Source organism: Giraffa tippelskirchi, chromosome 9 (assembly GCF_054371585.1).
Source record: "Giraffa tippelskirchi isolate mGirTip1 chromosome 9, T2T-mGirTip1v1.2.pri, whole genome shotgun sequence".
NCBI classification, from domain to species: Eukaryota; Metazoa; Chordata; class Mammalia; order Artiodactyla; family Giraffidae; genus Giraffa; species Giraffa tippelskirchi.
Genome location: NC_137283.1, coordinates 164,794,797 through 164,819,565, shown reverse-complemented (window position 1 = coordinate 164,819,565; position 24,769 = coordinate 164,794,797). Strand labels below are relative to the sequence as shown.

Genomic DNA, 24,769 nt, shown 5'->3' with positions numbered 1-24,769 from the left:
TTGGTATCTCTAATTTTCTTGACGAGATCTCTAGTCTTTCCCAATCTGTTTTCTTCTATTTCTTTGTATTGATCACCGAGGAAGGCTTTCTTCTCTCTCCTTGCTATTCTTTGGAACTCTGCATTCAGATGGGAATATCTTTCCTTTTCTCCTTTGCTTTTCGCTTCCCTTCTTTTCACAGCTATTTGCAAGGCCTCCTCAGACAGCATTTTGCTTTTTTGCATTTCTTTTTCTTGGGGATGGTCTTGATTCCTGTCTCCTGTACAATGTCACGAACCTCCATCCATAGTTCATCAGGCATTCTGTCTATCAGATCTAGTCCCTTAAATCTATTTCTCACTTCTACTGTATAATCATAAGGGATTTGATTTAGGTCATATCTGAATGGTCTAGTGGTTTTCCCTACTTTCTTCAATTTCAGTCTGAATTTGGCAATAAGGAGTTCATGATCTGAGCCACAGTCAGCTCCCGGTCTTGTTTTTGCTGACTGTATAGAGCTTCTCCATCTTTGGCTGCAAAGAATATAATCAATCTGATCTCGGTGTTGACCATCTGGTGATGTCCATGTGCAGAGTCTTCTCTTGTGTTGTTGGAAGAGGGTGTCTGCTATGACCAGTGTGTTCTCTTGGCAAAACTCTATTAGCTTTTGCCCTGCTTCATTCTGTACTCCAAGGCCAAATTTGCCTGTTACTCCAGGTGTTTCTTGACTTCCTACTTTTGCATTCCAGTCCCCTATAATGAAAGGGACATCTTTTGGGGGTGTTAGTTCTAGAAGGTCTTGTAGGTCTTCATAGAACTGTTCAACTTCAGCTTCTTCAGCGTTACTGGTCAGGGCATAGACTTGGATTACTGTGATATTGAATGGTTTGCCTTGGAAACGAATAGAGATCTTTCTGTCGTTTTTGAGATTGCATCCAAGTACTGCATTTTGGACTCTTCTGTTGACCATGATGGCTACTCCATTTCTTCTAAGGGATTCCTGCCCACAGTAGTAGATATAATGGTCATCTGAGTTAAATTCACCCATTCTAGTCCATCTTAGTTCGCTGATTCCTAGAATGTCGATGTTCACTCTTGCCATCTCCTATTTGACCACTTCCAATTTGCCTTGATTCATGGACCTAACATTCCAGGTTCCTATGCAATATTGCTCTTTACAGCATCGGACCTTGCTTCTATCACCAGTCACATTCACAACTGAGTGTTGTTTTTGCTTTGGCTCCATCCCTCATTCTTTCTGGAGTTATTTCTCCACTGATCTCCAGTAGCATATCGGGCACCTACCGACCTGGGGAGTTCATCTTTCAGTGTCCTCTCTTTTTGCCTTTTTATACTGTTCATGGGGTTCTCAAGGCAAGAATACTGAATGAAGTATTCTTGTACTATTGAAGTATTCTTGTACTATTCCGTACTATGCAGAGTATATCATGAGAAATGCTGGACTGGATGAAGCACAAGCTCGAATCAAGATTTCCAGGAGGAATATCAATAACCTCAGATACGCAGATGACACCACCCTTATGGCAGAAAGTGAAGAGGAACGAAAGAGCCTCTTGATGAGAGTGAAAAAGCTGGCTTGAAGATCAGCCTTAAAAAACTAAGATATCTCAAGAGGGAGGGGACACATGTACACCTAGGGCTAATTCACGCTGATGGATGGCAGAAATCAAATCATATGATAAAGCAATTATCCTTCAATTAAAAATAAAGTAGGAAAAAAAAAAAAAGGCAAAAAACAATAGGATCATGGCATCCAGTCTCGGGCTTCAAAATCACGGTGAAAGGTTACTGCAGCCATGAAATTAAACGACACTTCCCCTTGGAAGCAAAGCTATGACAAACGTAGACAGCATATTAAAAAGCAGAGACATTACTTTGTTGACAAAGGTCCGTGTAGGCAAAGCTAAGGTTTACCAGTTGTCCTGTACGGATGTGAGAGTTGGATCTAAAGAAGGCTGAGCACTGAAGAATTGATGCTTCTGAACTGTGGTGTTGGAGAAGACTCTTGAGAGTCCCTTGGACTGCAAGCAGATCCAAGCAGTCCATGCTAAAAGAGATCAGTCCTGAATATTCATTGGAAGGACTGATGCTGAAGCTGAAACTCCAATACTTTGGCCACCTGATGCAAAGAGCCAGTTCACTGGAAAAGACCCTGATGGGGGGAAAGATTGAGGGTAGGAGGAGAAGGGGATGACAGAGGATGAGATGGCATCACAGACTCAATGGACATGAGGAGTCTGAGTAAGCTCCAGGAGATGGTGAAGGGCAGGGAATCCTGGTGTGCTGCAGTCTATGGGGTGGCAAAGCGTTGGACACGACTTAGCGACTGAACAACATTTACACTTCTTGATATCCATCTTCAGGTAGGGTGAGTGAAAATCTTTACCACGAGTTCTGAGCATTTAAGGAGAAAGCATGACCGAGGTCTTTACAGGACACGTGTTCTCACTTGAAGGCCATCTGCACCAAGTGCGCCAGGACGTCCTGCGCGTCCAGGGTGATCCGGCTGAGGTCTCGGTCCTGCTTGATGAAGTTGAGCAGCTCGGACGCGTTGGCCATCCAGAAAGCAAGGGCCCCCGCGATGTTCTTCTGTTTCTGCAGACAGAAGGCAGCTCCGTAAACAGCCACAGGACAAACAAAAAGCACAAACGTAAGGAATGCTCCTGAAAAGCTGCCGAAGATAGACCAGTACCTCCCCATTCTCGCCAGGGTACTGAGCACAGATACCAGATACTGGCAGAGGAATTTGGGTGCAGATGCAGCAATGGGCAGTAAGCCCCACTGCAACTCCTCAGGATTCAGGTACAGACACATGGCTCTAGTGAGCAACAATTTACGGCATCAGTGGGGAAAGGAGCCGTCAATACTACAACACTGAATTGGAGACTGCACGTTATCTGGTAATCTGCGATGCATACACACGTGTATCCATGGCTACCCACCGCCACCCTGATACTCGACGTCACTGGCGCGGACACCAAGCAACTCGGTATCAAGTACTGATCTATCGCGTCATCTCCCGACCATATGAGCAGGCCAGGCAACCTCAGATGAGATCCAAAGAATAGGAACCAAGGATAAACAACAAAGAGGAGAAACAGAACTTTTGTCATTTCATATCCACACTGAAGTGCATTAAGCAAAAGTTATGAAATGCTGATAAAGGTTGCACAGTCAAAAAAGGATTTTAGTACTGCATGTTCCAGCTGCTGAATGAGTGTTATGAGCCTCAGTCCAGTTGTTTTGTACTTTGACATGGAAGCAGCATGAGAAACTCAGCTAAGCCAACACAGCTAGGACCGGCTCCCAGCAGTATGTCCTACCTGATCAACCTGGTCTACTTCCTGGAGAAAAACAGACGAGGGGGAACCAAGCAGAACGAGAGAAAGAAACTCGTAAACAGTCATGATCGTTAAAAAAATCAAACACTAACACGAAGGCACGACATGAGGGCACGACATTGAGTTTTGTGTCCCACGTTACACATTCCTGTGGCTCCGAGGAGCTCGGGAAATCTAGGCATAAAGGGTGGGCTTCCTACTCTCAACGCTGGCACAAAAACTAAGGGAATTCCTAGACTCTGTCTGTACAGAAGATGTTGCAGTGAACAAATGAATACACTGACTTTCTTTGAAAGATTTCAAAGAATGGGCTTCCGAGTGTCTCTGAGCGACACTGTGTGTTTGAGACGACCTAAAGGTACATGACTTCAGAGTCTATTCCCCTGGACCAGCTAATTAGGATGAAGACGCAGGAAGGACCAACAGACACGGTAAGAGCTGAGAACTCTAAAATGCATCAAAAACTTGTGTTATTTCTATACTAGAAAGGAGCAAATTGCTTTTTGCAAGTAGGTTTCTCATAAATTAAAGATTTTTAATTATTCCAAAATTTCTCCCTAAAAAGTCAAGATTCTTTCAATCACACGCTGAACCTAAATCTTAAGTCTGAAAGCCCTGTCTTAATAATGTGATTTCACTGCCAGTTCCAATAAGAAAAGCCCATCAGAAGTGTCTGCTGATGGGAGTTTCATAATCTGAAATCCAAGCATGAGGGAGACAGATGGCAGCTCTGAACGGCAGCTGAAAAGGAAATCCATGTTTGTGTATAAAACAACAGGAGTAACACATTAGTGCGCAAACAGGAGCAGCTTCCTTTTCATCTACTTCCTCCCTCAGGGGAAGACTCTTAAACTCCTTAGTCACAGGCTAACCACTCACACAGGAGAAGTCTTTTTTTGAAAATGTTAAAAAAGCCTTCTATGACAGTTCTGAGGGGATGAAAAGATTAGCTTGCCTCCAACTATCCTGACAGGAGAAAAGCAACCAAATCATCTAATCATATTGCTTAAGATCACGTACCTAGAATCTCACAGCTGAATAATGCTGACAAGTGGTTTAGGAAAACTTTTTTTGGAAGTCTGTAAACTTACTTTTAAGGACTTTAAAGATTAAATCTCCAAGTTACCTCTAAGTATAAAAAACTGTTATGCCAATTTTATCAACTGTAGGCAAACAGTAATAAAGGAAACAAATCATTCTATCAAGAGAATATGCTAATTTCCTGAAATTTAAAAACTGGTTTATGAAAGAAGTTGAGCCTGATTTTCATCGTGAGTGAGAAATGTCATCACGTCCATGGTACCTACACCCATGATGGGAAACCCAGAGGCCGACTACCAGGAGCCACGTGGGATCATTGTCAAAGAGAGAGTCCTTTTTTACAGCAACTGAAAGATTTTGAGCAGGTGGTCGTTGGGGACCCATGGGGCGGGTGATGCAGAGAACTGCTGGGTGAGCAAGGGGTCCATCGGGAGGACGGGGACCTGGTGGAGCCAACCACAGGCAGCTGCGGGCCCTGAATGCGACCCAGCTGCTCACTTTATAATGGTTCATTTCACAATATGTAAATTCCTTTTTAAGTCTCAGCACCCTCTCACGACTAGTGTAATTTTAGGGTCTTTTTCATGAGCGTTATGTGACCACGCACAAGCTTTCTCCTCCCTTAACTTTTGTAGGAAAGAAAACAGAAGGGTTACATTTCTCCTCGACTTTAAAGCCGCACAACGCGGAATCCTGCTTACGTAACTTACGCTTTAAAGCCGCACAATGCGGAACCCTGCTTACGTAACTTATGCTTTAAAGCCGCACAACCCGGAACCCTGCTTACGTAACTTATGCTTTAAAGCCGTGCAACGCGGAACCCTGCTTACGTAACTTATGCTTTAAAGCCGCACAACGCGGAACCCTGCTTACGTAACTTATGCTTTAAAAAAAATTATTCAGATAAAGTCAAGCATGTAAGCAAATCTGAAACGTTAAAAAAAAAAAACTGACTTAGTTGATTTAAGAGTGACCGCCACGGTCATGGGCTGGTGCGGCCCTGCAAGTTGGTGCTTACCTGGATCACCCCTTCCATCATGCTCACCATCTTGTTGACGATGGCCATGACTTTGTGCGTGCGTTCCGCGGGGCTGACATCAGGTCTGTACTGGCTGGACAATACATACCGACATGCCATGTATAACACGTATGTAGGTGACAACTTAAAATGGACTGTAGAGCTATTAGTGTAGTTTATAATGGCGGATAAAAATGAATCTTCAGCTGTGAAAAGATTTCAAAAAAGAAAAAAAAAGCCATGAAAACTCAGATGAAGAAAAATGGAACAAGAAATAATTCACTACTAGTGGAATCTGAAATTACTCACAACTTTCCCTGAATTCAATGCTTGCAGGCAGAATCAGGTCAGGCCCGGGAGCATCCTGAGTTCTGAAAGAGCAAAGTGTCCATCTCTTAAAACCAGGTTACATTAGCTAACAGCACCCCAACAAACAGTGCGGATTCTGCAACTATTTTTTAAAAGTTGATGCTGTAAACAGAGTCTTGGCTCATTTTCACGTGGAGCCTATTCCAATATGCGGGTGAGGAAGCTGGGGGTCACTGCAGCCCAGCAGCTCACGGGTCAGCTCCTGAGTACCTGCTTCTGGCAGGAGGGCACACCCGACTACGAGTCTATCATTGATGAGACACCCTGCACTGTAACGACGGGGCTGCCGGGCACCTGCTACCACGATGGCTCGAGTAACAGTGAAAGACACCATTGGGAGAGAGAGAACGTCTACACCTCTCTGGGCTCGAAACGGAGCTCTCACACACAAGAGGGAAAAACGTCCTAACAGCCGGACACCGCCTGCCTCTCCCGGTCACGTCACACGGGTGGTCCCGGCTGGTCCGGCCCGCGGCCACGCTGTGTCAGCATCCGTCCAGGCGCACAGCGACGGCAGGTCAGGGGGACTGAGGCAGCTGACCACAGGGCTATGGGCCCGGCCTGGAGAACCACGGCAGCTCCTGCAACAGTCTCGTCCTGCCACACTCTCCCTCTCCACGCACCAAAGCCGAGGAAGGAGGAGATACAACAGGAATCCATTCAAGCTACTATAAGCGTCAGAAGTAAAAACAAAAACCTTCTTTTCACCAAACTACGTGCTTCCGAATTTATTACCCAGTCTACGATTTATTAATTTGGATTTAATTCCACACTTTAGGTATAAAAATGCTCTTAGAAACACAATATAATTCAAAAGCTCAATTGTTTCTAATATGTCTTTCTTACACCGCCATATTTGTAAACATCCAGAACTGTTCACCAAGCACTGATTTTTCAATTTAATACCCACAACATGAACCTGGGTAAAGTTTACCAATTTAATGCCTTATCACTTCAACAAATCTAATAAAAACAAGGAACTTAAATTCTCATTGAAAATTTTAAAAAATGTGTCAGTGATACTTTAAAAGTTATCCCCATCATTCAAAAAAATTTCTTCCTTGACTAAAATTAGTATTTAATCATTCACTGATTAAGCCTCTCAGATTTTATGACTAAACCAGTAAAGAGAACTGCAGATGCAAAAAAGAGATTGAAAATGGGAAGAACCACATTTCCATTACTGTCTTCATATCAACAAAATAACATAGATTTATATAGTTCAAGTAAAACTTTAATAAGTTTTGACAAAACAAATGACCTTGCAAAAAATTTAATTAAAATATATGTTCACAGAAAAAATAATTTGTGACATACAATTAATCATCACATGGCTATTCTGACGCCGTATTATCATACTATGTTTACTTATTAACCGTGTATACTTATTAATTTTTCATATACCGAAGACATTATGCCAATCAATCTTCCCCTGCCCCATCTCGGTTATTTGCTTCTTCAAATACCTGTGGGCTAAGAACCACGATCCATACATCTCTATCACCTTATAAGCAGACAGAGGTGCTCCGCATAGTACTAACTCACCATCCTGAACATCCTACTCTAGAACACACTACCAAAAACACGCATGCACACAGCAAGGAGATGACCCGTTATTACAGCTAAAAAAAAGCAATATAATTCATACTGTAATTATAAAAAAATTCACAAAAAATACTGAATAATAACCAAAAGCACACAATAAAAACGAAGTAAAAACATGAGGTTCCCATGAGTCTAGAGATTTAATTACTGGGATGAATGCTCCTTAAATCTCAGGAGGCACAGTGCCCTCTGCTGCAAGACTTCAGAACTGCACTGGCCACTTGTCACTCAACTGGTCCCTGAGCAGCCCTAGCTAACGCCCTGGTTACAGGATCTGTACTGGGATGGTCCGAAGGGCTCCGTCAACAACCTGAGGTCCACTGCTGATGGTGATGGTGAGAGAGTCACACGATGCTCCCTGCTTCCATCTCAGCACCGAACCGAACCATCTGCCCTCCCACACCGAAACATGCTATGAGTCACAGGGAGACAGAACTCTGACTTATTAAGGTGACATATACTTAAAAAAATCTTAAGAAAAGGAAGTAACAAAAGCTCCAAGCTCTCTTGTTCAAAGGATCTAGGCAAGAACAACACCAGCAGAAGAAACAACATCCCGTTTGTCAGTCACTGGAGCAGGAGACAAGGCAGGTGGGCACTCTGTGACTCCTGAACACACAGCTTCAACATCATTTTAAGCCTGAGCACTTCTTCTAGAAATGGGTACAATGACTGCTGCTGCTGCTAAGTCGCTTCAGTCGTGTCCAACTCTGTGCGACCCCACAGACAGCAGCCCACCAGGCTCCCCCGTCCCTGGGATTCTCCAGGCAAGAACACTGGAGTGGGTTGCCATTTCCTTCTCCAATGCGTGAAAGTGAAAGCGAAGTCGCTCAGTCATGTCTGACTCTTTGCGACCCCATGGACTGTAGCCTACCAGGTTCCTCCATCCATGGGATTTTCCAAGGAAGAGTACTGGGAGTGGCTTGCTATTTCCTTCTCGAGGGTAAAATGACTAGGCTCATCTAAATATAAAACTTACCAAATTATTAAAATCCTCTAAAAAGTCCCTTTCTCCTATTTTTACAGAGTAGCTAGCACATTTAACTGGAGAAGGCAGGCTACCATCTCTGGGGTCGCACAGAGTCAGATACGACTGAAGCGACTTAGCAGCAGCACATTTAACATAGAAACATTTTAATTCAGACTGCCTATTTCACCTAGACACAGCCAAAGTATAATACGATTGTTGATGAAGCATTTTCTTTTTTAATTAGGTGACATGAAAAGGAAATAACCGTAAGGTCTGCCAATATCCCAGAGGCGTTCAGCTGGACCTCGAGAGTGGACACCTGACCCAGCCCCTCCGTCACGCCCCCCTCCCGGGCAGCCAGGGCCCAGCCCCACCTGCTGTCCTGACGGCGGTAGTCCAGCTGCTGCTCCACGCGCACCATCGGCTTCACCATCCCTCTCTCGGCAGTGCTGGAGGCGGACGGCGTCCTGTCGCTGTCCAGCCTGGCGGCGCTCTGAGCCGGGGAGACACAGGCGCTTAAACAGAGCACGCGGCCCACCACGTGTGACAGCTGGTGTCACAGGGGATGCGGGTGGGGCCGGGGGGCCAGCACAGACCGGGAGGGGCCACAGCTGCGCACCCGAGCGCACAGAGCCCCCGTCCTGGGCAGAGAGCAAGACCGCGGCTCTGACACAGCTGCTGGGGTGCGGGCAGGGAGGGCCCCTGTGGCATCTGGACCCCAAGTGGGTCTCGGGTCAGGACACAGCGAAGAAAGCACATGCACAGTGTGAAGAGGCTGATCTCTGTTTTACTTGTGAGTTTTAAGAAAGGATCTGCAAGCTCACTCATGACAGCGCAAAACCCAACGAAGACCTCAGTGCAGAAACCGGCTCACTTCCTGCCCTTAATCGACACAAGGAAAAGACAGCCACGTGGCAACCCACATGGGCACAGACGCCCTTCCGAGCAGTGCCCGGTGCCTGCGGCCTGCGGCCGGTGGGGATGGCGGCCGCGGCTCAGAGAGCCATCAGAACAGACCTTTACATTTAGGCGCAGAGTCGTGCAGCAAAAATCTCTGCACTTCTTCTCACTGCACCCCTCCCTGCAGAAACTGAGCACAGACACTGAGGCCGCCAAGCAGAGATTTACACTGTGTGGGATGCATCTCCCCACTCCTTGTATCGAAGCAGAGATTTACACTGTGTGGGATGCATCTCCCCACTCCTTGTATCGAAGCAGAGATTTACACTGTGTGGAATGCATCTCCCCACTCCTTGTATCACCCCCAAATGAGGCAAGTGGAGAGACCCAGCTACCCCGTGTCCCAGCCACCAACCACCCCACCCCAGGAACCAGCAGCAAGGCAGCAACCACAGAGAAGGAAACACCTGCCGTCTCAGGCCCGGGTCGGGGGGGCCTGCTCCCCAGCGGTGGGCCGCTACCCAGAGCAAGGACGGTGCAGGCGAGGAGGGTCACGGGCAAGCGTGGTGCCCGCGGAGAGGAGGGGATGGCTGGGAGCTGGGACCAAGCTGATGTCACAAGAGCAGCAGCCATGACCTCTGGGGTGACGTGAGCGAGGAATCTGGTCCCAGAGGACAAGCCTGGGACACACTGCTTGGAGAGAAAGCGCACGCTCCCGGCCTCTGCAGCCGCCAGCACGCAGGCCCCGCAAAGCCCGCACCACGCTTCCCTATGGGTACCGTCAGCGGTTCACCACTGCCACCTGCCACGCTAACACAGTCCTGTCGGTGACGGACAAGCACCCACCTTGCTCGCTGGTAATGCCGCTCCACTGTGAACATCTCCTCCTAAATCAAAAGTTGTCTCCTGAACAATTCTGCTGACATAAAAAAGAAAGCCACAGAATTAATAGCTCTCAAATGATCAGAGGCAGTCTCGTCTTAATAGTACAAACTGTTAAAATCCCAGTGTTCAAAGATCTTCAAGAAATCACTTTACTGTCAGAATATGAATCTAATGAACTAAAAAAAAAAACTAGACTAACTTTATTGTCTGTTTTTTCCAACATATACTGAATGCTCTCAAGATCAGATTTTTTAAAACTAGTGACACAAAATTGAAAAGAAGCATAAAGAAAAAAAGGAGCTGTTCTGCTGTGCGAGTTTCTTAATTTTCCAGTTTAATATGGACCCGTTTGCACTGCATTCTGGGTATGTGAACAATTACGAAGTGACTCTATCATGACTTTGGTGGCAGAGCTCACGATGGCACGGTGCTCAGGGAGGCGGGCAAGATGAGCATGCAGGTCCATCGACACAGCACCAGACTGATCACCCCACATGGGTCATCAGCACCAACCGTGTTGCCCTAGGGGTACCCCACCACCAAGGCTTTGAAGACAGAGACCCCAGGTCTGCAGCTAAGAACACACACACATCATGCATCCTCTGAGCAAGCAGACTAAGAACAGCAAATGAAGCCCAGGTATAAACAAATGAAACGGGGGCTGAAAAGACAACAGAAAAGACCGTAAGAGACGGTCCTTTCAAAAGATAAACAAAGCAAACCCTCAGCTAGACTGACCGAGAAAAAAAAGAGGACTCAAGTCAACTGGAAATGAGAGAAAAGATACTGCAGTCAATACCACAGAGACACATCAGAACACAGCACTATGAACACCAACTGGAGAACCTGGAAGAAATGGATTAATTTCTAGAAACAAAATCTTGTAAGACTAAAGCATGAAGAAATAGAAATTCTGAACATATTGATAACTGGAAAGGAGAGGGAATCAGTAATCAAAGGCCTCCTGACAAACTAAAGTCCAGAACCAGATGGCTTCACTGGTGAGTTCTGCCCAACATTTAAAGAAGAGTTAACACAGACGCTCAAAACTCTTCCAAGACATAGAAGAGGGTGGGGGGACACTTTCAAACTCATTTTATGAGCCATCATCACCCTGATGCCAAAAGCAAGACAGGGACAGCACAAGAAAAGAAATTTTCAAGCCAACATCCCCACTGAGCACAGACACAAACATTTCAACAAAACACCAGCAAACCCAATTTAACAAGACATTAACAGGCTCATTATAACGGCGACTGATTCCAGCAACGCCAGACAGTTCAACACTCACAAATCAATCCACGTGGTACACCACGTTCACAAAAAGGAAGGGTAAAAATCACATGATCGTCTCAACACACACAGAACAAGATTCGACAAAACTCAACATCCATGTGTGGGACTCCCCTGGTGGCTCAGTGGTGAAGAGGCTGCCTTCCAATGAATGTGGCGTGGGTTCAATTCCTGGTCAGGGAAGTAAGATTGATCCCACATGCTACGGGGCAACGAAGCCCGTGTGCCACAACTAGAGAAGCACCTGGGCACTGCAACTAAGGAAAGCCGTGTGCTACAGCGAAGACCCACAGAGCCAAAGAAATAAAGGTGTCTCTACACACTAGTAACAACATCAGAGGGATCAGGAAAACAATTCCAATTTACAATGGCATCAAAAAGAATAAAACACCTGAATTCAACCAAGGAAGTAAAATACAAACACACTGAAAACTTTAGGACATTCATCATGGAAATGGAAGAAGACACAGATAAATGAAGATACTAGATATTCTGTGTTCATGGACTGGAAGAATTAATATAGCTAAAATGTCCATTCTACCCAATGTAAGACCAGAAACTATAAAACTGAGAGGAAAACATAGGCCAGGACACTCTGACCCACCTCCTAGAGGAATGGAAATAAAAACAAAAATAAACAAGCGGGACCTAATTAAACTTAAAAGCTTTTGCACAGCAAAGGAAATTATAAACAAAGTGAAAAGATAACCCTCAGAATGGGAGAAAATAATAGCAAATGAAACAGCTGACCAAGGATTAATCTCCAAAATATACAAGCAGCTCATGCAGCTGTATACCAGGGAAAAAAAAAACCCCAATCAAAAGTGGATGGACAAACATTTCTCCAAAGAAGACATACAGATGGCTATTAAACACATGAAAAGATGCTCAACCTCACTCATTATTAGAGAAATGCAAGTCAAAACTACAAAGAGGGATCATCTCACACCAGTCAGAATGTCCATCATCAAAAAATCTACAAACAATAAATGCTGGAGAGGGGGTGGAGGAAAGAGAACCCTTTCGGACTGTTGGTGGGAAGGTAAACTAATACAGCAACTAAGGAGAACAGTGAAGAGAGTCCTTACAAAGAAAAACAAACCAGGAATAAAACTACCGCATGACCCAACAATCCCACTACCGAGCACATACCCCGAGATCAAAATTGAAAAAGACACACGTACCCCAACGTTCATCGCAGCACTATTTACAACAGCTGGGACGTGGAAACAACCTAGCTGTCCACGGACAGATGAACAAAGCAGCTGTGGCACAGAGACACAGCGGGGTATCACTCAGCCATAAAAGGGGTGCACTCTGAGTCAGTTTAATGAGGTAGACGAAGGTAGAGCCTGTTATACAGAGTGAAGCGGTAAGCCAGAAAAACATTCTATTAAAATATATATATATAGAATCTAGAAAGACAGTGCTGATGAACCTATGTGCAGGGCAGCAATGGAGACGCGGACACAGAGGACAGAGCTGTGGACACAGGAAGGGAAGGAGAGGGTGGGACAGGTTGAGAGTAGCAGAGAAACGTGCCCTTCACCAAAGGGAAAACGGACAGCCAGTGGGCATTTGCTATTCGACACACGGAGCTCTGTGACCTGCAGGGCTGCAGGGCTGGAGGGCGGTGCCCGAGGGCGCAGACATGCACACCTGTGGCTGATTCACGCTGATGTGTGGCAGAAACCAGCACAACATTGTGAAGCAATTATCTTTCAATTAAAAATAAACTTTAAAAAATCACGTTAAAAGTAATAACAAAAAACCCAAGGTCATAGATACAAACGTACTGGTGGTAACCAGAGGCAGAGGGTTTGTAGGTGGGGGGGGGGGGGCGGGTGACGCACAGCACAGTGACCAGAGCTCAGTGGTCATTAAGAGAGCAGCCCTGAGTGTTCTCACCACAAGAAAAGAACTCCTGTAACTCTGACGGCGAGGGACAGCACCTCCGCTTACTGTGACCAGAGTCTGTAGGACGGTGCTGTATGTATGGAAGTCACTGAGAGCAATCTTGAGTGTTCTCATCACAAGAAATAAACTCCTGTAACTCTGACGGTGATGGACAGCATCTACATTTACTGTGATCATTTCATGTATGTGCAAATACTGAATCACTATGTCCCACACCTGAACTAGCACGTGAATTATATCTCATTTTAAAAGTATCCATAGATGTGTGTAAAAAAGAATACATGAGTTGCTTACCTAGAACTTTATGTAATGGTTTAACATTAGAACAATACTAATTTTTATAAAAGTGAGAAGTCTGTTCTATTTATGGATGTACATGTAAGTACTGGTATAATCAACTACTAAGCAGTTTCCACTAGTTTTGCAGGAAAAAGATTCCAGAGATGGAGTTTCACAGGGGCACCACCCCGCCACAATCCCAGCTCATCGGGAGACGTGACTAGACACCGCAGTCCCTCAAAACAGGACCCTCTGCGGCAAAACAGCAGCAGGAGGCCAAGTTCTCAGACAGACACACATCCCAGCAAGGCTGAAAGACTGACTGTAACAGGGGGACAGAGACAGCTCACAGAACTGTGTTTCTGACAGTGATGCTACAACGGACACCGTCGGAAGACAGACGGCACAAAGCCTAGGAGTAAACCCAGCTGCAGACGAGGGGCGCGGCGAGGAGAGAGGGGAGGCAGGGGCTGGATCCCCGGTGCCAGGAGCCGGCAGGAGACAACGTGGGAGACTGAAGGCCCAGGCACGGCCGAAGCACGTGCCCCAGGAGGCTCCAAGGCGGGCGGGGACCAGGGCAGACCTGCGCTGCCTGCAGCCTGAGCCTGCAACACCAGGGGGCAGGCTACGCACCTGCGGCCCGAGCCCCACACCCGCCAGCCTGAACACCGGCAGTAAAGCCTCTAACACCAGTTACTATCAGAGACGGCATCCTCCTCCCAGCCCTCGGACAGTAAGCCTTGCCTTTCCGGCCACAGGCCCGTGTCGCAGGTCCTCAGAGGGGCACTAGGTGGAGCCACAACGCTTTAAATTCCTTTAAAAAGACCGTGTTTTACCACTAGTGACAGAAAAGGTACATATGCCTCAAGAAAACCCCTAGATGTCTAGGTTCAGAACACTGTAACTGAAAGTATGGCTTTAAAGTATCTGCTAAAAGACAAAACTTAGAAAGAATTTAAAAAACCAGCCACAACTTCCAATTTCAAGACAAGGTTAAGACCCTTCTTTCTTCTTCTCTGAAACCAACCTAAACCCAACCTGAACCACAGATGGTGAACTCTGAATTTTTAGAAATTAAAAGACAACAAAACACACAGTCCATGGCTAATTTGCATCTGTTCCAGCATGATCACGCCCTCCAGAATTCTCAAAGGCACATGTGCTCTTACCCAGACTTATGTCTGGGGCCCTTCACGGTCAGGCCCCCGTCCACAGATCTCTTGGGGAGCGTGTGGTCCTGGCTGGGGTCCACGAACTTAAACACGTGGGACGCCCCGAACTGCACCTTCATCCCGCTCTGCAGCATTGTGGTCTCCGAGATGCGCTGCCCGTCCACGTAGGTCTCAGCGTCCATGCTTCTCGGCGTGACCGTGACCACCCCGTCCATGTTCGTGAGGTCACAGTGATGGGGCTGAATGCCTGAACCAAACAACTAGGAAAGAAGGAAAATCCAATAAACTTCCGTCAAGCACAGAGCATTTAAAACTGAATTTTAAGACTCTGAGTCCCTCTTTCATGATAAATATAACCTAATAAACTCTGGATTTTTGGTGGTTTCAGGGAACTTCTCTCAATAGTAAAAAAGTAATTAAATATTGTCAGAATAACTATTTTATTTTTAGCTTCCAGGAGCCTGATGCAAGGTGTTCTGTAACTGCATTAAAAAGCATAGTCATCCCGAGTGCTTCTAAGATGATAATGGACCCATGCGGACGGACCGCTGGAGTGCTCTGCTGTGGGAAGGATGGAGAAAGAGAAGGACCCGAGTCCGCCGAGAAGGACCCGGCGCACAGCTGAGAAATGAGGGCACAGAGAGCGTGGCCTGCCGAGCTCGGCCCCAGAAGGCGGGCCGAACGTCCTCACTCACAGGCACGCGGGGCCTGGCCCAGTCCAGCCCGAGCGCCGCGCTGAGTGGTCGTGATACCTGCCTCCTCCCAGCGCCTCCCACTGCGTGTGGGCCTGGGGGCGCGCCTGCGCGTATTGTCTCCTGAATCACCCTGTAACAGCAGCTCTGTGTTCCGGGGAAAAGCCAGCGGGCCAGAGCACTGGGCCGGCTGGAGACGGACGCTCACACCGCAGCCCAGAGCCCGCGCTGTCCGCGCCGAGACCGTCAGAGCCCGCGCACCGTCCACGCCTGATCTTCAAGGCGCTCTCTACGGCCCCGCCCCAGGACCGCCCACTGTCCGCGCACCTGGATGGAGCTGTCCTCGAACTTCTCGGTCCCCACCTCGGTGACGCTGAGCTGAAGGCGGTAGAGCTTTGGCTTGTCTCTGGAGTCAGAACCGTCTGCGGGAGGAGAACAGGCTTCACTGCGAGTTGAGGGCTCTCGCCACGTGATTTGAAACAAGCAAGCAAACAACAGGTGATCTTTGAAAAGACACAACCGCTCTCAGTTCTCAGGGTTTCTTTTCAAAGAACCCCCCAGGTTTACATCATGCAATTTAACTAACCGGATACACAAAATGCAAATGAAGACATGAAGGTATCAGTTTCTGCTTATTACATTACAAGGTACTAACACCAACCTTCTTACTAAGCTTTCTTATCACATAAAAAACGTTTCCCACCCACACGGTCCTGGACCCATCTGGTGCTGAATGAAGACCAGGGAGGAGACGCGCCTCCAGACTGGGCCGTCTCCCCGCGAGCCCAGCACACAGCTCTCCCGGACCTGGGGGCAGACCCGGGGAGGCGGCCCCACGCCACCCCGCGGCCGCTATCGCGCTGCGTCCCAGTAGGAACTGTGGTGAGGCGCCCACCTCCACGGAGCGCAACTGGGGAGACGCACAAATGGAGACTGCAGCTTTCTGTGTCATTTCAAACTTCCCAGAACCACGGAGACATTCCCCTGGCTGTGCAGGAACTTCTCTGACCTGGCGGGGTGGCCTAGGGGGCAGGCGACCACACGTGCTGAGACCCCTGCTCAGTGAGGCCCGGACGCTCACCCCCACATCCTGGCTAGCGCAGATGGTCACTCTGACCCCAGCCCCGGCGCACAGGCGGGGACGAGCCTCAGCCCCGACACGGCCACGCCAGGACGCGGTCCCGGGCCAGACAGCAGCCTCGCAAGAGCCCACGCTACGCGGATTCCCGCTGCACCAGAGGCTCACTGACTTCAGACCCACTCACCGAGGGGTCAGGGACATGCACTCCGGAGCGCACACAGGATGGTCCCAACGCTCACCGACCCCGACACCGGGAACGCGGGCACACAAGCCGGCAGGGGGTTGGTAACTTATGAGCGCACAAAAGAGCAGACCGGTGACAGGTTTCCTGTCTGCAAGCTACTGCGGCGATCCCTGAGATCGGGTGAAGAGGAGGCTGAGCCCGGCTCCGCGGACTCCGCCTCGAACAGACCCCACGTGGGGCATCCCCGTCGCAGGCGGGCGCAGCGGAAGCTTCCTCTGAGCCATTTTGTTTCACCGCCAAGTGCTGACCCAGAACGGGGCATCCGTCGTGTGGGGTCTTCCTGGACGGGCCGGTTCCGTCAGACCTACCGGGGGCGTATTACTCTGCTGGCTTTCAACACCTCGGGCAGCCCTGGGATCAGTCCTGGCTGAGAGGCACCGTCGGCCCTGCCGCCCCCCGCGGCAGCTTCCTCACCCCCACCCCCGAGCTCCCAAGCAGATGGGCGTCTAAAACAATCTCTTTACAGCTGGCACTCAGCACAGTGCGTGGTCCACAGCGTGCATCCCGTAAAGACAGGACCGGTTAACAGTGAGTAACTACTAACTAAAAATGAAGAGAACAGAATAATGCGGTATGGCCACACTGAATTACACTACTGAATCATAAAGAAAGCAAAAGAAGCAAATTAGTTATCAAGAACAACTGTCTCAATTACAATGTTTAAAAAAAAAACCGAAGAATGTGAAAATTGTGTTTAGCAGTGAAAGAAAAATGCACAGCTGCTTTCTTCTTAAATTCTGAATGCTTCTGAAGGGCATCTTGTGAGCTAATAACCTGATAACACAAACTTTTTATATCGACATTTACAGCCACGAATTTAGAAACATAAAAAAAGGGAGTGCTACCAACTTCCTCAGCCTCCCCTTTCCCACCATTTCCCCGCAGCAGAAACCTGCCGACGGACGAGCAGGAGCCCCCTTTCCAGTCCCCCCTTTCTCACTGCTCCCCAGGAATAATGCAAGAGAGACACCTTTACAGGGTGTATCTGGAGTAACCGAAACGCAGGCCACAGATGCCGGAGACAGAATGGAGCCCGGGGGCCGTGGGGAGAAACAGAAATGCAGGCAAGGAAGGTGCAAGGAGCCAACTTCTCCTTGTGGGTCCGCGTCCCCCTCCTTGGCAAAAGCAGTCATCTCAGGGCCCAGACACACACTACAACTGCTGCTTTTCTGTAAACAGGGATTCTGTAAACAATGCTTCTGCCTGGAGGGCAGGAGCACCCTTCTCCCTTCAAGCTACAGCAGCTCTGGCGAGGCCCGAAGCGGGAGGTTAAGTCCTCCTGAGGAACCCGACCACATACACTAGTGCTTCTCCCAGAGGTTTTCAAAGTTTTTTAAACTTTGCACTTTTGCCTTAAAAATATGTGTTGTTGTTCAGTTGCATTCGACTCTGCGACCCCATGGACTGCAGCACGCCAGGCTTCCCTGTCCTTCACCATCTCCTGGAGTTTGCTCAAACTCATGTCCATCGAGTCAAATAGGTATGTAACACAATCATATGGTTCAAAACTCAAAAGGCACGACAAGTCCAGGTGAAACATCCCCGCCTCCACCCAGAAGCAAACCTGCAGCGGAGAGAACAACCCGATACCCAGCTTCCTCCTTCTCCAGTGCTCACACCCGTCAGACCCAGTCAGGGCTACAGAACGCAATGCACAAAACCCAGTCAGGCGTCCAACACCTGACTAACCGGTGTCTCCCCTGACATTCACCCTGAATTTCGTTTGCCAACTCTGTCACCACGCCTCCACAGCCATGCACTCCTCCTGCACGCTGGTCTGCTGCAGCTTTCTTCAATATTCCCAGCTGTGCGAGCAAACACCAGAGACCACGCTGAACAAAGCCTACGAGCACGTCCATGGGCACCTGCCTTCTCACTCGACAGCACGTCCACACAGCCAGCTCTGCCTCTGCCCCCGACCGCCTCCTCTGGGCAGCCGGCTGGGAGAAGCGGCTGGGGTCCTCCCGGCCACCCCGCATGCGGATGGAGGGAGTGGGACTCGCACACGTAGGGAGGGCTGACCGTGACCACGGCCCAGGCGCCGTGCACGCACAGTGAGGAAGCGAGTGACGTTCACGTGCCCAGAGAGCTCACACTTCAACAAACCATCAAAAAAGAAATGTGAATCTTACTGAAATAGGACTATCGAGAATATTTTCACTAACTCTATTGGAAAAAAAAAAAATCCAAAAAACTAAGTCTCCTCAAATAGAACTGGCATAAAAACTAAGAACACTTTAGTAAAGTTAATGATTGTATCATATGTATTTTTGGTACATGCCAGGTAAAAAAAAGAATGTATTTTTCTCTCTATTGTTCCATTATTTTACAGTATGAAATTAAAAAACACAGGAAAACATTAGAGTCCTTTTCAGGAATAAAATAACAACTGAGACATGTCTAAGACTCTATTTATGTATTATATCAAAATAGGTGATAAATACTGGGTTCGATCCCTGGGTCGGGAAGATCCCCTGGAGGAGGGCAGGGCATCCCACTGCAGTGTTCCTGCCTGGAGGCTCCCACGGACGGAGGGGCCTGGGGGCTCCAGCCCAGGGGGTCCCATGGAGTCGGACACGACTGAGCGACTAGACGCAGCACACAGCACGGGTGATAAATACCATTTGTTTCTACTTTTCTTTAAAAAATGACCAAATCCCCCAAACTACAAGTTTGGCTAGTATCTGATGAAAACCTGTATGATCGGTTTGGACAAAGTTCAACAAACCAGTATAAGATGCTAAAAGGTGAATAAGCTTTATATATGAGAACGTATTTGACTGTTACATTCGACATGCAAAAAATGACATTTAAAAGATAAAAACAGACCAAAGAAATAATTCCACGTACTATTTAAGATAGACTCTACTGCACAAAATTTGAGAAACAAACCCTAAGAAAGCACAGCTCTGCTGACAAGAAATGAGTTTCAACTGGGAGAACAAGGAGAGCCCTAAGGACACCGCTGAGAGCCCCACCAGGGCGCCCAGGTGTGAGTGGCACCTGCTGGCCGGCGGGCTCCTCTGCAGCCTCCTGGGGCATCACACACGTGGCCTCGGGCAGCACCCCCGCCCCACGGACTGTGCCCCACCTCCCAGCCCAGGCCCTCTCTCTCTGGGCCTGGGTCTCAGGGGGTCTGTTCCCCGCCCCAGTCTCCTCCTCCCCCGCCTCGCCCCGTCTGCTTGATTGTTTGGGGGGAGAGAGGAGCCGAAGGTCAAGAAAACAGCTCTCTCCTTCCTCACTCCAAACTCTCACTTAAAACATCCTGAACAAAGGAACTGGAAATTTCTGAAAACAAGTTTCTCTTAAATGAATTCTGGATATGGAACAATTACTAGATACGTATAAAATGAAAGGACATTAAACTCTTAGGAAAAGTTATTTATATTAATTGAAAAATGAACATATCACGCATGTGGTCAGTTCACATTATTCTGCCCGTGAGGCGGTTAGTGCTCTAGTTAAGAAAGTAGTAGGAAGCATAGCGTTACCTTCAGAAGTGTGATAGCCGTAGCAGGCAAAGTGGTTCCTTCTCCCTGGGGTCGGAGACATGCACGGCACCCAGGTGAAGGCCGCAGCAGGACAGAGGCCATGCAGAAGGCGTGGGGGAGAGACAGGAGAGGGTGAGCTGCAGGGGCGACTGTCCGTGGGAAAAGCACATCACCTGAGCCCGGGGCGCGGACACGACAGCCGTGCTCCACGCGGCCGAGTGTGAGAGACCGAGGCCCACTGTTAGGGAGACACTGAGACAACAGGTGAGTGCCCGAGGCGGGCAGCACTTAGCCCAGCACAGGGAGACCCCCGCCCTGCCCGCAGCAGCCGATCGCTTCCGCCCAGAGAATAACATGGCTTGTTACCCCTGTCCCTCCGAAAGACAGTGGAAGCGTCCACCCACATCTCAGAAGCCTGGACAACACCTGCGGGCCTCAGCTCCCCCCGCACCCCAGCCAAGGACACGTGCTGGCTGACCACGCGGTGACACGGCCCTCACTCCCAAGCCGACAGCACACACCGTGCTCAGTGCGCGGCGGCGACACCGGCAGGTCAAGGAGCTCTGGAGAACGGCCTTGGGGGAAGAAGCCCGTGGCAGGCACTGGGCCCGCCTCCACGACCCCCGAGTGCGGCCTCCATGACCCCCGAGTGCGGCCTCCATGAGCAGAGAGGCTCCCCCGCAGCCTCCGCACCTGGCAGGGCGGCAGACCCCCGGGCGCATGACGCCCGCCCGCTCAGACTGAGACAGCGATCACACGAGGGCAGCGTGACCTCTGGCCCCTCCGCACCCACTGCCCAGGGGTTGGCAGCAGCTCCGTGACCCTGACTGGAGGTGGCAGCGGCTGGGGCACTAACAAGGGCGTGATGCATGCTGCCAGCGTCTGGTGGCAAGCAGGACACAACTGACATCTGTGCAGGACCTCCATCCATCCCTCTACACCTACAAAAGTTCTCCGCATTTTATGACCTGGGAGACAGTAAGTATGAGATAAGCAGTCAAAACAGCACCTTCCCGAGGGAATGCAAGTCCCAAGGTCGGGGGTTTAATCTGACTTGCTGCTGCTCCACCTCCAAGGCCCAGAACTGCATCTGCCACCTAAGAAGCACTCGTCATCCTGTCTCTACTACCACCCAGGTCAGCTTGCTGTTCTTCATTTCAAAACTATTCTATGTCAGCCGCTGTGTATCAAATATCTCTGGGCTAATACTATTTTCAAAAATTTTGGTTTGGTTTGGGAAATTAATCATTAATTTCCAGCACATACTGCAAAAATTTAAAGGACAGACCCAATGCCCAAAGACCCTGAAGACTAAGTTCCAAACCCAACGGCCGTCTCCCAGCCACCGTGCACTGCTGCACACATCTCAGCACCAACCCTCACACCCGATGCCAGACACGCCAGGTTTCCAAGCCAAAGCGTCCATGAACTTGTCAGACGGAGAACTCAGAGCAACACTCACATTTCCCCACAAACAGCTGATCAATTTAAAAACCTTCAGACACAGACACCACTGCCTGCAGCACAGGGCCATAGACTATAAACTACACTGTCAGTCAGAACAGCTGCCATTCTCCCTGTGTCAACACCACACAACCCAGCGGACACCCTGGACCACAGGGACCACGGCCGATCGTTAGTGAGTCAGAATTCTGTAAGCAAAAATAAATACTCAGGAGTCAAAGAGGAAAACATACTTCCTGCCCATGGATCCACAGGCTATCTACATACCAGTTTGCCTTTAGCTAACTTTTTCTAGGATTACTTACTAAGCTTCATTCAAAAGAAGCTCTGGGTGGGAGGGTCAACTCGGTTCTTGATAGCATTTTACGGTACAGGTCACACGGCACCATTTTAACCAAATAAACAGAAATGACGCAGTTCAGCTGAATGATACATGTGTCACACATGTATTAAGTATGTAAGCAGGTTAAGTACATTATATAACAATGTGTGTGTATAAGACATTTTAAGAAAGTCAATGTATTTCTCTACCTGATGGCTAACTTGTAACAACAGCTTTAGCTTAAGAGAGCTCAACAAACACACCGTTTAGAAGGCTGACCCGAATATAAACTTAGTCTATTATCATTTTAAAACTAAGCACATACCCTTCCTCTTACACATGGATTTCTTAGATACACAGGTAAGTTTACAGATAGTCTTTAGGACGTTCATACACTGAGCAACAGTGTGACATACACACACACACACCTGCCTCTAGAAAATCTGTCCTGAGAAGAGAGTGTCTCAGTTTCCTGATTTTTAGTAGCTTAAGTATTTTACAAGGTTGTTTTGGGAAAAAAAAATTTTTAAAGGGAGTACAGATCATTTAAATGTCTCAAAAACTCTCTATATTCACTATTTAAGATTTTGTTTTTCAATATCCATTTTTGTGCATGTGATGTTTATTCTTATGCATGAATATACATATCCTATGATCTTAACGGTTTTTGTTTTTTAATAAATACTGTCTAATGATAGCTACTTAAAAAAATAAATAAACGGTCTAAAAAAAAAAAAGGATGTCAACCAAAAGACAGGCTATTCAAGTAACATTCACCAAAAAGCGCAGCACGCCCACCATGGCCCTGCTCACCCGGGCTCAGCTCCACGAGGTAGGGCAGCTTCTCGGGGGGTAGAGCAGAGCCGTAGGCCGACCCGTCGGCTCTCTCCTTCCCCTGCAGGGGCTTCCCGTCCGCGTGCTTCTTACTCTTCTTTGGGATGTGGTCTGGTGGCCTCCTCTTCAACTGAAAGACTAAAATCCCTAGAACAGAAACACTGTAAATTATCAACTAACTCAAGTGAATGTTGATGGACAGCTGATTGACCATCAACTGCCTAAGGTTCATCAAGAAAATGCAATTGAACATCTATCTCCCAAGGTGGCTCTAGTGGTAACGAATCCACCTGCCAATACGGAAGATGCAGGAGACCTGGCTTGACCCCTGGGCTGGGAAGATCCCCTGGAGGAGGAAACAGCAGCCCACTCCAGTGTTCTTGCCTGGAGAATCCCATGGACAGAGGAGCCTGGCAGGCTACGGTCCATAGGGTCGCAAAGAGTCGGACATGACTGAAGCGACTTAGCACTGTACGGCACTGCCCAAGGCATAATTAAGAAAAGCTCACGCAATTTAACTTTGTGTTCTTGAAAACTCTTGCCATTCTATTGGCAAATGACCCTATGATCAATACGTCCATACACACATGTAGTAACATAGGCGCACATTAATACATATACACATATATTCTTAATTCAATTGAATTAACTCACAAGAGCAATTTGACTTTAATAAAGTTTAAGTTCATAGTGTCAAGGAAAAGTACTAAGCAAGTGTACGTTTAAAAGTACCAATCTACATTAAAATATGTCAGGATTAACCGGCAGTAAGTTTTCACGTCTTCATCAACACGAAGGCCCTCCACTGAGCAACAGTCAGCTTAAGCAGCACATCTGAAAGCAAGAAAACTGTTCTCTCATCAAAAACACACCTTTATGCCCTCACCGCTCTGAAATAATCAGGAGAAATAGTCTGAGTGGTGGAAAGCCTAGATTCCTTATACAAACTGATTAGACAGTATTTAGGGTTGAAGGTTGAAGGTTATCGTCCCTATTACGACAAGCCTGCCCAAAAGTCCCCAGTCCGTGTGGTCAGCAGGGAAGGAACCAGGTGCCCACAGGTGAGAGCCTCTCACGGCCTGACAAGGTGCTCTGGTCCGGCTTCTGTAGGACCCAGTGGCCCTGCCGCTGCCTGACGGCCTGTGCCAGGGCTCCTGCCGCACTCACCTGGCACAGAGCGGCCCTCAGGAAGAGGGGACCAGCGAGGAGCCCCTCCCGGAAGGAGGAGGAAGCCAGCCCAGCACACAGTCCTCAAGAGACACTGCCATGCACACCTCCTGCCTCTTCCGGCAGGTTAGACCCTAACCTATCACGTATCCCAGAGCTAATTCCTTAACAAATAAAATCTCTCTTTACCTCTGTCACTCGGCCATTCCCTGAAGATCTGTAAAGGACACTCGTCATCGTCAAGGATAACTTCTTTAGCACCTTTTTCATCAGAATGCTGGGCTCCAGGAGGAAGCATGACCTAAGAGGGAATAACAATTAACTGTGACTACACCCAAAAAGTGAATCAGTGGGTATTTAAAAGAATTTTTTGTTTTTGAGGAAATAAAAAAAAAAGTCACTGTAAAACTGAATTGTTCAAACACTAAAAACAATCCTGAAAAATATGGACAAAAGTGAAGGAAAAGTTTCCAATAAAAACCTCAGCCAGCTGACCAGACTGCTTTTACTGGCCTGCTCCTCTGTCCTGCCCCGAACGCTAGTCGGGTCTGCTCCCTGACACGCTCTGTCGGCAAGACTGCCTGCGATGCTCAACCTGTGAGGAGGTTCTTATAGACAGGTGACTGCATCACCGCAGACCCACTGGTCCACAGTCTACCTTCCACTATCACACTGGTGTGAATA

The 24,769-nt window shown here is 48.2% G+C and overlaps 1 protein-coding gene across 14 annotated transcripts in view; it reads right to left on the bottom strand.

The window, feature by feature from the left end:
• The window catches only part of AFDN (afadin, adherens junction formation factor), a 119,513-nt gene that overhangs the window by 40,558 nt on the left and 54,186 nt on the right, over nt 1-24,769 (bottom strand). For 4 of the 14 annotated variants that reach the window (XM_081529637.1, XM_081529641.1, XM_081529647.1 and 1 more), the window contains exons 7-16: nt 24,275-24,386; nt 22,898-23,065; nt 15,810-15,904; nt 14,788-15,050; nt 10,091-10,160; nt 8,719-8,837; nt 5,710-5,771; nt 5,401-5,606; nt 3,324-3,344; nt 2,450-2,595 (exon numbers count right to left, since the gene is read on the bottom strand). In XM_081529637.1, coding sequence (XP_081385763.1) covers nt 2,450-2,595; nt 3,324-3,344; nt 5,401-5,606; nt 5,710-5,771; nt 8,719-8,837; nt 10,091-10,160; nt 14,788-15,050; nt 15,810-15,904; nt 22,898-23,065; nt 24,275-24,386 — 1,262 coding nt within the window. Of the gene's footprint in view, nt 1-2,449; nt 2,596-3,323; nt 3,345-5,400; nt 5,607-5,709; nt 5,772-8,718; nt 8,838-10,090; nt 10,164-14,787; nt 15,051-15,809; nt 15,905-20,298; nt 20,344-22,897; nt 23,066-24,274; nt 24,387-24,769 lie in introns of all 14 variants that reach the window. The other 10 variants (XM_081529636.1, XM_081529638.1, XM_081529642.1 and 7 more) reach the window with 5 other exon arrangements.